The following is a 13,331-nucleotide window of genomic DNA, read 5'->3' as shown; positions in this document are numbered from 1 at the left end:
TGTAGTGCCAAATCCATCCCGATTTTTTCAAATATAACATTCCTGCTTCTTATCCTACATTTTTTCTTACACTTCCTTCATGTGTAACAGATAGTTACTGCTCCTGCAATCTTTCTTACGACAAACTCCCACTGTAGGCTATGACTGTGCTATCTGAGCAATTTCAAGCAACCAGAGGAATTGTACAAATCTTTAGGTCAAGCTTTTAGTACCAGACCTCCCACTTGGTGCCTATCTGCATACGATTTTTGGACTGAAATTTTGGATTATTTGTGCCGAGATCCTTTCTCAACAGTCAAATCTCTCTTGCGTAAGTAGTAAAACTGCAAAGTTTTAAATACAGTCATTTTTCACTGATTTAATTTTATTTGCTAATTTTCATACATTAAAAATGTACACATTGATAGAGAACCAAGATTCTCAGACAGTAGGTTTAAGGGCATTTCAAGCAGGCATAAGCCTGTACTGCTGCTGAAAGAAATAAATAGTCCTGCTGCCCTGTCATCCTCAGCTGTTTCTTCCAGCCTTTGGGCCAACTCTTCTGTGCTGAGGTAAATGTGAGGCTTAGCACTGGAAGAGGGCCATGTTAAAGCTGGTTGGCAAAAAAAACCCCACAAGCAACCCAAAAAAAGAGGTCATTTTTGCCCAGGTCACTCAGTCCGTTAGTGAAGGTATGCCAGAAACCTGTCTTCATTTAAGCTGAAGTATGAGTTTTAGTTGCCTCATATTCCACCTGCGACAAGAGTCCTCCTTTTGGGAGTAAGAAAGTTACTAACAAAAAATCTAGACCTGCAAACACAGAAGGATTGCTTCTGTCATTCCTTATAAAAGATCCTGTTCCTTTTCCAGTGGCCTTGTATGAATGAGTGTTTGAAGAGGAATATGTAGGTGAATGACAGGACAAGGGACAATGAGCAGAACAGTATGGTGTAGCATGTCTAACTATCAGTGTTTGTTCATCCAAAATGATTCCAGCCTTTGCCTGAAAAAAATAATTGGAAAAGTCACAAACCAAAGTGGGCTTGCAGGTAGGATGCTCCTGCTGTGAACAGGGAGTGTGCTGTTCTCAAAGTGGAGATGGTAGTATGATTCATGGTAGCAAAAGAGGTTTTCTTATAGGGAGAATTGCAAGAGAAAAATAGCAGCTGACCGCTGTAACAGATAGAAGGAAGTTCTCCATATAATCTGACTTTGATAATTTAAACTTTTTTTTTTTAATAAGTGATACAAAAACATGGGATCTCTGTACAAATCTACTGGCCTTTAACACCACACTTCTTGATTGGTAAGCCATTACAGAACAGTGAGGGAAGCACAAGACGCCATGCCCCTGTAATTTACACAGCAGCATGAAGGACTGCAAGTTCTTAGTTCATGGAAGTTGACGGGGAAGTAAAACTCCTCTCTGCAGGAGAACGTAAGCATGGCCACCTGAAACCTTACAGAATTTGGGGGTGTCTGGGATCGTCTCAAAGTGATGGCTGCTGTCAGGTAGCAGACTGCAATAGCGAGGAGATGCGACTTTTTGAAGGAGAGCCCTAGCTAGCGGTATTCCTTCTGAAACAAAAGGTTTCGAAGCAGCCTTGCTTTTAGTGATCTGCTGTCGCAGGTCACACGGCCGTATAGCAGCAGGTAGGCCTGGCCCGTTAGTGATCTGCCGGTGCGAACACACGGAGAAGTCAGCCTCGCACCTGAACGCCCAGGCTAACGCTCTACGCGGATTACAGCAGTCGGCGACATTCACGTACCTGCCGTGCCGTGACACACCGGGAAGGCACCGCCGCCGCCGCCGCCACCACCTCCTCCTGTGCACTCGGGTGCGGGCGGTGGGAAGGCAGGAAGGGCGGGGGTTGGCCTGTCAGGGCTGCAGGGAAACGCGAAGGAGCTGGAAGGCCGCGAGGGCAGGCGGACCCCGCCGGGCTTGCAGCAGCACTCTCTGGCGGAAGCTGCGCGTCCTGCCCGAGTGCCGCCTATGTAGGTAGGCCCGAGCTACTGACACGAGGCACGTTACCTCTTGGTGACTGCCAAGCCGCTGAGTGGCAACAGCGGGAAAAAACCTGCTGCCTGCTGAACGACGTCCCTTCTCCCGGCCCGAGCTCCTATCCCCGAGGACGGCCCAGCCGCCGCGGCCCGCTCCCCCGGCACTTCTGCTCCAGCGGCGGCAGGCCCGCTGCGCCCCGCCGCGGCGGGGCCCCGCATCACCCTCGCCCCGCCCCCTCGGGAGGCAAGGCGGGAAGGCGAGCACCGCCCCTCCCCGCGGCCGCCGGGGGCGGGGCTTCCCTCCGGCGGGGCGGGGCCGTCCGGCCACCGCCCTGGCTGGCTGCGGCGGCGGCGGCCGGAGGGGCGGGGCGGTCGGAGGTGGCACCGTGAGGTCCGACGTGACGTAGCGCTCCCGGAAGCAGCCGAGAGCGGGGCGAACGGTGGTTGAGGAGGCGGCGGCCTCTCGCCGCTGTGGTCGGTAGCTCGGCGCAGCCGCCCCTACTTACCCCGCTTGCCGCGCTCCTCTCCTCTGCCCCCCGCCGCCTCGGCCGCCGGCCCCCGCCCCCGGGCAGCGCCTGCTGGGGCCATGTCGCTCTTCCAGTCCGCCCTGGACTTCCTGGCGGGTCCCGGCTCCCTGGGGGCCGCCAGCCGCGACCAGAACGATTTCGTGGGGCAGACGGTGGAGATGGGCGACATGAAGCTGCGCATCAAGCGAGTCATCGCGGAGGGTAAGAGCAGGCGGCGGCGGCGGCAGGCCGGGGGCGGGGCGGAGCGGACCCGCCGCTGCGGGGCTGGGCTGGGCTGGGCTGGGCTGGGCTGGGCTGGGCGTCCCCTCGGGCCCCGGGCCTCCCGTTCCCCCTTGCCCCGTCTGCCCCTCCTCGGCCGGGAGGGCTTCCTTCTCGGCAGGCCGCGCCCGGCGAGGGGCGGCAGGCCTTGGGGCGGCCGGCGTGCGGTGGTGCCCGGCCGGGGCCGGGGCCGGTGGCTTCCTGCTGCGCGGGCAGACGTCCGGTGGGAAAGGCTTGTCTGCCTCCCCCTTGCTGCTTCAGTTCGGGGTCACGGGTGCACCGAGTTAACGCAAGAGCCGCGGGAGGTGTTTCGGGAGGGCCCGGCACAGCAGCGGTGCGCGGTGTTGGCGGTGTTTGCCCGCTTCAGGAATGCTCGGAGAGCCAGCGTGTTTTGTGGTAACTTCTTCACCTCGCTTTATGATTTAGAAAGCTCTCACCGCTTAACGCAACTCTCAAAGGCGCTTATGATCTGACTGAGACCTCATGGAAATACTGGATTGCATATGTATTTTTTTAAAAAACGACAATGCATAGTAATATGCAGAGGTCCAAGTTTGCCTGTGCCGTTTTGGGTTGTTTGGAAAACTGTGAAATGCAGGAAAGTACGGTAACTTTAAACGCAAATGTCAGGAGGCTGGTCTCATTCTGCGTATAGGCTTAGCTGGAGCGTAGGAATTAACTGTCTGGGCAGTTTTCAGTTTCAGTGAATTTTTGGGTCGGCATCACGGTAGTAGACTTGCTAGTCTGTCTTAAAATAGGTGCTATGTTTGGTGTGTGCAAATTACTTGGAAATCAGCAGAAATTTGGATCTTGTTGCGCTCGTGGTCAGAGCAATTACTTTATTTCCTCAAGCAGAAGAGACATCGAAAGCTTGTCTCAAAAGACTGAGATGTGAATTTGTCCATATTAATGCAGTTACATAATTCATTAACTTTGTACAGGTGGGTGATGTTATTTAGGTTAAATACCCCAAAGCTCTAGTCAGAGATCCTTTTCATTGCTGAAGTTATCTTCTGTAGTTGCTTCTTTTAATTGTCTTGTATTTAAGTAGTTTTATAAATAGACTTATGGGGGGGGGGGGTTTGTTGTTGGGTTTTTTTTTGCTTGTGTAGGTTTTTTTTGTTGCAATCTTAAGTGACCAGCATGGAAGGAAAATTTGATTCTTCAAGATTAGCTGCTTTGGTTAAACTTACAAAAATTGGCTTGTGTAAAACAACAGGACATTGGTCTTTACCACTGTTTTATCTTCTTAAGGGCAAATAAGTTGTGACTTTAATGCTTCAGCACTTTTGGCCTGTGATCTCAGACAAAACCTTGAAGTTTTTTAGGTAGTAAGTTGCATTTAAAACAGTACTAAATGTCAAGTCCTATTCTGCCTTCAGCCTTTACTTACAGTTCCTTTACAAAAGATCTAGTCAGAGTTGTGAGTGAAACGTAAGCACTTAAGATGGTGTGACTGCAAGGTGAACACTAAGGGAACTGGCTGGTGCTGCTGATACTGTGACATTCCTGCCAGGAGTGACCACAGCAGTTTCCAGAGAGCAACGAAGGAAAGGAAGGGCAGGAAGCTACGTTTGAGACGTATCTGCTGTTTAGTTCTGGGTTCTGAAACAAGTACTTCATACTTTACTTTGGCAGCAGCTCACTGTTTCCCAGGATCTGACACAGGCTTTCTAAAACGTAAGGGGAGAGATGCCAGGTTAGATGATATAAAGCAAAAGGGCGCATGCTTTAAGTCTAGTGTTCTTGCGAATTTATTTGTAACCACTGCTTCATGTTCTATGTTTGTATCGTTATTACGGTTTTATTTCATGTTGTGTTCTCTGTATTTCACTAAGTAAAATTGGGCCTAACTGCTTGCTTTTGCTAGAAAGTAAGACTTCCTAGCCAACATAGCTGGGCTAAAACAACCTTTAGGGCATATTCAGTATAAATATAAAATACGTATAAAATATAGAAGTCCAGCCTCTCCTGCTGTCTTCAGACTTGAATTTGTCTTTAGCATATCATTTATTTTCTTGCTCAAATCGCGTTTGTGTTTGAGCTCTGAACCTGGTTGACACCTTCTGATACATGCTTGCATAATAGTGGCTTATAAGCATTCCCCTCCATGCTTACAAATACAGAATCTGTTTTTGTTCTAAATGAGTTCTTTCATGCCAAATTCCCTACTAGAAAGTCAAGTGCTACTTTCTGAATTTAGATTTCAAATCCATGGTGAACTGTGAGTGATCTGCAAATGCAGAGGCGTAGCCTTTTCTGTAAGGTCATAGGGTCTGCTTTGGGTTTGGTTGGTGTGAACAGAGTCTGTGGATTACCCTTATGCAGTATCATATCATGGTGGCATAAATTCAGTTGTTCTTGCACCCTGCAACTCTTTCCAGCTCTGTGGCTTGCTGCCTGTGTTGGTGCAAATACACGTTGGGCCATGCTGTAAGCTGAGACGCTAGCTGCACAGTTCATTTGGATGCATTTCCCCGTTCATTTTGCAGAGGTGCCACGCTAGGGCTAGGACCGGGCTAACAGAAAACATGGTGTGCTGCTGCAGGAAGCTGAGAGCAAGCGGGGGGCGGCGGGGGGGGACAGGCTGGTGGTGATCTCTAGCACTGATACTACCTCCAAATGCACAAACAGACTAAGTGTATCAACAGGATGGGCTGAACATGGTCTCCTGTATTTTCTACTCGGGCATTTCAGTAGCTCACTGCAGTTAAGAAATTTTAGAGGAAATGGGTTGGGGCCTTTACATTTAATCCCTACTTGCCCTTCATATGATGCTGGCTTCAGGTGTTGTGGTTCTTTTGGGTCCTCTGGTTAAGTTCACAGACACAGTTTTGCTTAAGTAGAATAGTCATTGATTGTGTACCTAATTAGTGAATATTAGTAAATGTAACTACGTCACACTTTTGTGACAGAGAGCACTCTCTTTTGTGGCCATAAGTCACTTGTCTGTCTGAGTATTCTGTATTTGTCTCCATTACAACATGGGCATCTGCTCTCACCAGGGTGTCTGCACACGCGTAGTCCAGCTACATGTGATAAGAGTTCTCCAAACGCTTGCTAATATGTTTGGTTTTTATAGGGTTAGGTGAGGGTGGCTTAAACTTTAGTCTTTGTCAGATTCCTTGCTGTTTGTGTGAAAAGTATGTGCTTTTTTATGCTGACTTTCTGCTTCTTCAGTTGACATCCTGGATTGTCCTTCACCTTTGTTCAGGAATGTCAGGATTCCTGTATTAACCTGTGCCAGATAGTAAGGACCATCTCAGTCCCTCAACTGATTCAATGATTGATATAGCCTGCACATTTGACCTTGGGACAGAGTGAGGAGAGCAAGTGACCACAGCAGGCTGAACAGTAGTTTTCAGAAATTTCTTGTTTCTTGCTCGTGAAAGCAGGCATATTTGCAAAGACAAGCAACCTTGCAAATTTGTTTTTCAGATGCTAGATGCTGCTGGCTTTCATTTTTGCTTTTCCCTTTCTCATGACTAGTTAAGTATGTAATGAAACAATGCATTACAGTAGCAAGCAGTTTTATGTTGTGGTTGATGTCCCAGTTTTGATGCTTCACTAGGTGACAAAATAGGAAAACTGTCATTTTATTGAAATCGTTTGTCTGAAAAAAAAAATCAGTGAAGGTGGGAAGAACAGGGACAGGCTAAAAATAAAAAGTTTTAAATCCAATTTGATTTATAGTGCAGTGAACTTAATCAATATTACGTGATGCCTAGGTTTAACTTGAGGGAGAAGGCAAATCTCTTGACTGGAAAAAAAGAAGTACTGACAGGACCAATGCCTGTGGTGGTGTAAGGACAAGTGTAGAGTGCTTGCTATTAAAGCAACTGAGGTAGGGTTAGTTCTTAATGCAAAGGAAGTCATGAGGTGGTCTCAGCGTGGGCCAGGAAGGTGGGGCTGGTAAGCTTTGTGCTCTACTGTGTTTCTCTGAGTCTGCTATGGGGCAAGACTGATTCCAGGACTGACTGTTGTACTTCAGCTGCTCCATTTTCATGAGTTGTTGTGGTGCTCTATAGTGAATGTCTTCTGTGTAAGTTTGTGTTTACAGAAAAAGAAAACCAGTTTTCTTCTGTGTCATGGTTTAACCCCAGCCAGCAGCTAAGCACCACGCAGCAGCTCGCTCACTCCCCCGCCTCACCCAGTGGGATGGGGGAGAAAATCGGGAAAAGAAGTAAAACTTGTGGGTTGAAGATAAGAATGGTTTAATAGAACAGAAAAGAAGAAACTAATAATGATAATGATAACACTAATAAAATGACAACAGTAATAATAAAAGGATTGGAATGTACAAATGATGTGCAGTGCACTCACAACTCTGACTAGATCTTTTGTAAGGAACCATTTTCTGAGGTGGTTGTAATGTAATTCTGAGTGTTTAAAAAAAAAAAAAAGGCTTTTCCATCAAGAAATGAACTTGTGTAGTTTTCATAATGTGGTTCAGTTTTAGGCATGTATTTCAAGATTATTTGGGAACTGAGAGAGAAAATTTTAGGGCAACTGTGGATATGTCTAGAGTTTTGGGAGGACTATGATGATCAGCACTTCTGTGGAAATTTGAAATATATCTTTTTTGAAGACTTACTATAATCTTTAGTCAGGTAAACTAATTCTTCCTTTTACTCCTTTGTACTTATAGTGTCAACAGGATTAACCTTAATGATAATGTGCAACTTGGTCTATATTGTAAGCATTTTGTATGTTGGAGGAAGAGCTTGCAGGAAGGCTTATCAGACCTGTTGAAATAGTTGGAAATGTAGCAATGCTTCTAGGGGCCTTCTTCAGAGTTTGGATCAGCTTGGTTGTTAATCAGATATATGCTTGAAAATGGTGGATTGAATTGATTTGAGTTAATTCTGATGCATAGGTGCTTTCACCTGTGTACTTTCCAGGAGGCAATTTGATGCATTTGAATGAAGCATAGTTATGTTTTGGAGTGCATGTATGTAGGTCTGTGGACATTTGTGTTTGTAGAGGTACTAGCAAAGTGTATACCTGAAATGCAAAGTACACTTGCCCCATTCCAACCCTGGTAGAACCCTTGGCAGTGTACTCAGCTGAGCTGAGCTTGCAGAATAATTGTTCTGTAATCTGCGGTGCCTCTGTCACCATTTTGCTCGAGTGCCTTACAGAAAACTAACTGTGCAGTAATTTTATGTACTAGAAATTTGTGCTGAGCTGAAGCCCCTCATTTTGTAAATTGAAGCATATATTTTCAGGATGCGGCTTGCAGGGTTACTAGAATAAAATCAAAGAAATACTTATCAAGATGAATGTAAAGACTTTCTTCTGTAGGGCCAGCAGTACTTTCACTGTGTAGAATGTCTGTGGGATCTGTGTAGGATGAAGACATGGAGGCAGTAGCTGTGTGGTCCAGTGATTGTACACTGGTGTAGGGGCTTGCAACTCACTGGAACAGTGGACTCTGAAACCTGGGACATGCCTCTAGGTATGAATAGGGAGCTGGTTGGAAAGAGCAGTCAAAAACCATGGTTTCCCAGCACCCAGCTTCAATGGAAGCATGACTCGCAGATTTTCTTGCTTGTTTCACCAGCTCCATGAAATCTGTAAACGGTAGTCACAGCTGCTTAGCACTGTCCAGAACCATGTGTTTCTTGCATATGTTCTCATTCAGAAACTGTCTTCAGGTAATACTCTTAAGGTGGCGGTAAGTGTGGACTTCATTCTATCTCCAGCCCCTGTCCCATCAGTGCCCAAAATGCTGATTGTAATTGCTGATCAGAACACTTGCACCGGGGGCTTTAGAAAAGCTAAGGGAACTTCCTGTTGTGGGAAGTACCAAACCTGATTTTACAGAATGAATCAAAGTAAATGGATAAGGACAGTGCATACATGGGTAATGTATGGTGGGACTGAACTGCAGCCCTCGCTGTCTGTTGTCTTCAGTGTTCTCATTGACTTTAACTCTTCTATGGTGCACTAGTTACTCTGCTTTGCTTGTCCTCCCTGCAACTGGGATCATGGTTTTGCTGGTTTTGTGTATAATTGCCCTTTAGATACCAAAAGGAAAGGCAATATCCAGGAGCCTGTCATTTATTTGTTTCATGTTGTGGATGCTACTGGCAAAGGAACAAGATGTGTGGGCAGTACCATTCAGGAGTCTTGGAGAACACTGTGATGGTTAATTGCCATGTAAAACTTTTCAGAGTACTTCTTGAAAAGCCTTGTATTTGATTGAATTGCACAAAGCAAACACTGTGTTCACTTCAGCCTCATGTTAATATTCCTCATCTACAGAGAAGGTATTGGGTACTAATGTGACCGTACTGATTTGGATCCTGCACCTTTTTAAAAAAGTGCCTTGTCAACTTGTTTCTTGTCTGTGGTGGCTCATTTGTTAGTTATCCTATTCTTAGACATTTTGACCAGCAAAATTTTGTAGTTCACTGACATTTTCTGTCCTTATTCTCCAAATCATTGCTAGAGAACATTGCTAGGTAGTTCAATGAAAACAGAATTTATATTATAGGAGTAGAAAGGCAAATCATTGAAGTTTGTCACTTTGGCTGTTACTCTACTAGAGATACTCTACAATAATTGGAGAGCATATATGCAACCACACTGTTCGTGTAACCATGAGGATGACATTCCCAGAAGAAATGGAAGTGATACCAGTATCTTTAAAATGGAGTAGAACTGTACAAATATGTTCTTTTGATGCAGTTAGATTACATAATATAGCAATTGAGAAAACTTACCAGACCTGTAACTTTTTCTCAGTCTTTTTCACTTTGTAGAAATGTGTACAATGTTCTTGAGCATATTGGTAGTATTTGATGGAACAGATATTCTGACAAAAGGATTTGGAAGGAAAAGTGTTGTATGGAATGACAAATTGCAATTTAGTAACAGCACCACCCTTATTGGAAGTGTGCGCTTCAGTGCTTGAAAACACTTTCTGTTTTTAACACGAAGCCCGAAGCATGGCAATTATTCTAAAAGTATAAGGAGGTGTATATTTAACATTTTGTCCCCCTTGGTTATTGCTATTTTTATAGGAAGCATAGCAGTGTAAAACCAAGAAGTAGTTTAATTAAAAACATTAGGCAATATTGGCTGTACTGGATCTTGGTTTTATAAGGACCTGCATTAAAAAAAAAAAAAATTGCTTCATAGGAAATCTGCATGTGCAGACTAACAAAATGCAGGAAAGTAACAAACTCAGTGTGCTTCTGGCGTGTGTAAAAGAAAGGACGAGAGTATTTTAGCTCTTGTATGTAGGTTACCCATACTCTTGGTAAGCCACTGAAAAATATGTATACTTCTTACATTCAGAAAGTATCTAAATTCAAACTCCATTAGATTAAAAAGAATTATTTGCCTGAATGTTGAAATTAAAACTGACTTAATCTGCTTTTTTTGTAGGTGGTTTTGCTTTTGTCTATGAAGCTCAAGATCTTGGAAGTGGCAAAGATTATGCTTTAAAGGTAAACTGAATTTAATTCACTACAGGTATACAAGGCCTGTCTTTTTGCTTGATGGCACTTAGTCCTTGAGGTATGCCACTGACAAGTCATTTGGAAAAATCCAGTATGGTAGTGTGGTGTTTGTACCACACTACCTGTATTTGGTGTAGAAATTCATGACCCTGCCCCCAAGCATTTTGTTGCATGGTTAAAAAGAATCTTTCCTAGTTACCTGAAGTGGGGTACAGGAATATTTTCACTCCTCAGGAGCAGATTTAGCTTACCAGTTAGCCTACCTTTGTACTTCCAAGGTGGGTTTTATCAGTATTAAAAATAATGCTCCACACTTGGACGCATTGATCAAACATTCAGCCTGGCACTTCTCAGAGACACTCCTCTGGATTCTTGTTTTCTGAAAGCTTATAATAATCATCTAACAGCTGAAAAACTGAAGTGTTATGGAAGGGACAATAAAGCCAGGTAATTTACTTTGTCATATTTTGCTGCAAAAAAAATTACATTACTTGTGTTCACCGCAAGATGGCTTCATTTCTGGAGTAGGGATGTTCTGTGGCTGTATCAGTATGAAGACATCTATCTTGGAAAGTGAAAAGGATAGTAGTACGAGGGGTGGGAGAGGTGAGATGGCATTACACCACTAGTAATTACTTGGTCTGGTCTTTTTCCTTTTCATACTACATCCTACAGTAACAAAACATGTGACAAAACCCATATAGTATGTGTTGAAAATGTCATCTAGAAGTACCCCCGTTTGAAAATATCAGATAAAAGGTGAACCATTACTGTGCTTCCTCTGTTTTGTAAAACTGGTACTTTGTAGCAACTGCTCAGATTGATTCTAGTGAAGTGTTGACTCCAAATCCAAGCAATACTGGAAATAGTAATGCTTGATTTTGCTGCTGATTACCCAGGTACCATTGAAAAAGTTGGGCTACATAATTTGGAGAAGTTTTGGTTGGAGTGGATTGAAGGTTGTTCCTAAAGATTTGAGGTGGAAGATGAATCTTTCCTTGTCAGTGCGCAATGCTGTAGCCAGGAGACTTTAGTGTTTTATACAACAGAAAACTGTCAGTACAGTTACTTGACGAGTATCAAATGTTACAACTGCTCAGTTGTCACTAAACCTGAACAGTACAGGTAGCTGGAAATCTGATGTTTTATTTATGCCAGTATGTCCAAATGTACAATAAGCCCACTTTGGTTACTGCCCCATCACAATTCCTTAGGTTTTTGACTGTAGCTTATCCTTTCTGTTCTGGGAAAAAAATACTTGTGAACTGTTTTTCTGTAAGTTTTAATAACTGTACATTGTCAATTACTCTGTTTTCTGACAGCGATTGCTATCTAATGAAGAAGAAAAGAACAAAGCCATCATTCAGGAAGTTTGCTTTATGGTATCCTTTTCTGGAACATATTTTAATGTTTTGATTTAATTGTCTGATATCAAACATTTCTGAGAAACGGAGGATTGCTCTACAGATTCAGTTCTTTCCTGCTTAAGAGGACTGACATTCTGAGGAAGGTGTGGGTTCCTGGTTTGTCATGAATATGGCACTGGCATCCAGCAAGTTCAGTTCTTCAAAAATTGCAGGAATTTAATGTGTGCAGATAACTTTTGTAGGTAGTATAGACTTTGTCATGTACTTTGTCTAGCAAGAAGTGAAATTCTTATTTGGGCTTTCTTGCAGTCCTGTGACTGTGGTCAAGAGACCTTTTGACTATTCAGATGATACTTAGGTCTTAAGTAGACTTCCCTTATATGCACTGGATTTATTCCTTTTTTAACTACTCAAAATTTTGCTTTTACTCTCAATGTTTCTTAATTTCTGCCTCAGATGTGTCTGACTTTAAAAAGTAATACTGAATATTAAGGAAGGAATTTCAGTAGAATACATGCATCACAAACAAGAAGCAGACGTTTTTCAGTGTTGTTGCTGTCCTTTTCATCTTCAGTGATGTTAGATGGTAGGGTATAATGTTATCTCAGAGTGTTTTCAGTCTTTGGCTTTAGTAAACTCAGTATTTGCTCCCCAGCATTTGTTCTAAGACCCTTAGTTTGTTTCAAGAGTCAGTGAGTAGCTGTGGTATGCTGTTGTTTTGTTTTCCACTCTGATTATTCAGCTTAATTTTGAGTATTCAGCTTAATTTTGAGTTACCAGGCAAAACCACTGATCTTAATTTAAGCTATTCAGATAGTTCTTTTCATGATTACTGAAATGTTTGGCAAAATCTTACACTAAACACTGTTCACTAGAAGTACACTTGCAAAGAGTGGACTACCATAGCACTATGTATTTTCTAGCTATTCTGACTATATTTTGCCCAGAGTAAAGAACTGAATGTTCTTTAGATGTTTTTTCACAGCTCAGGTGCATTAAAGCAGATGTACAACATGAACGAGAGTTAACTGTTGCTAACTTTCCAAGATATAACTGCGAAATGAAATTAATTCCTGCAGCTCTGAGTAAAAGGTTGTGGAGATATAAGATATAAAATAGTACTTTGGATTCATTCTAATTTGGTGGATCCAACTTGCCCTTTTTTTTTTTTTTTTAAATAGGTTTGTTGTACTTAGGATGTCTTTGCTTTTTTCTTTTCGGACTTGGTGAATGCATCTTCTAAGTAATGTGTGTTTGTCTCATAGGCATGAGTCTTGGTATATGACCCAGGTGATGCACATCAGGGTTAACACAAACAGGCATAATGCAATGTAACTTCCATTGGCAGGAACTGAGATCACTTACATTTTACTCCCCTTTATGTAGTTCAGAAATGATACCTTGAATTTTTTAAATTGAAGTGAAACATGACAAAGGTTGTACTATGAAGAATTATTACTAATGATGGGAGGATAAGTTCCTCTGTCTTTTAGAGCTTTTATTTGTTTTGAACTTCATTTTAATTACTAAAAATTGAAACATAACATACTTAATACTTGCTTTGGAAAGATAGGTGTTGATACAATAGCCCTTTCTTGATCAGCCAGCTCGAGAAGCAGCTAATAATTAAAAGGTCTCTCTGGTACTTCTGCTAATGCCTTGCAGTCATTGTCAAAAGACAAAAAGAAGTAACTAGGCCTGTTTTGAAGTCCAGTCTCCTCAGAGCCTTA

The 13,331-nt window shown here is 43.2% G+C and overlaps 1 protein-coding gene across 5 annotated transcripts in view; it reads left to right on the top strand.

The window, feature by feature from the left end:
• Positions 1–2,353: 2,353 nt before the first annotated feature.
• The window catches only part of GAK (cyclin G associated kinase), an 80,402-nt gene continuing 69,424 nt past the window's right edge, over positions 2,354–13,331 (top strand). For 2 of the 5 annotated variants that reach the window (XM_030004733.2, XM_030004735.2), the window contains exons 1-3: positions 2,356–2,708; positions 10,161–10,222; positions 11,557–11,616. In XM_030004733.2, the coding sequence (XP_029860593.1) occupies positions 2,567–2,708; positions 10,161–10,222; positions 11,557–11,616 (264 nt within the window). In that variant the 5' untranslated portion in view covers positions 2,356–2,566. Of the gene's footprint in view, positions 2,709–10,160; positions 10,223–11,556; positions 11,617–13,331 lie in introns of all 5 variants that reach the window. The other 3 variants (XM_041120825.1, XM_030004732.2, XM_041120824.1) reach the window with 3 other exon arrangements.

The sequence above is a fragment of the Aquila chrysaetos genome, chromosome Z (genome assembly GCF_900496995.4).
Source record: "Aquila chrysaetos chrysaetos chromosome Z, bAquChr1.4, whole genome shotgun sequence".
NCBI classification, from domain to species: Eukaryota; Metazoa; Chordata; class Aves; order Accipitriformes; family Accipitridae; genus Aquila; species Aquila chrysaetos.
The sequence above is the reverse complement of the archived record's forward strand: the minus strand, read 5'-3'. Positions and strand labels throughout refer to the sequence as shown.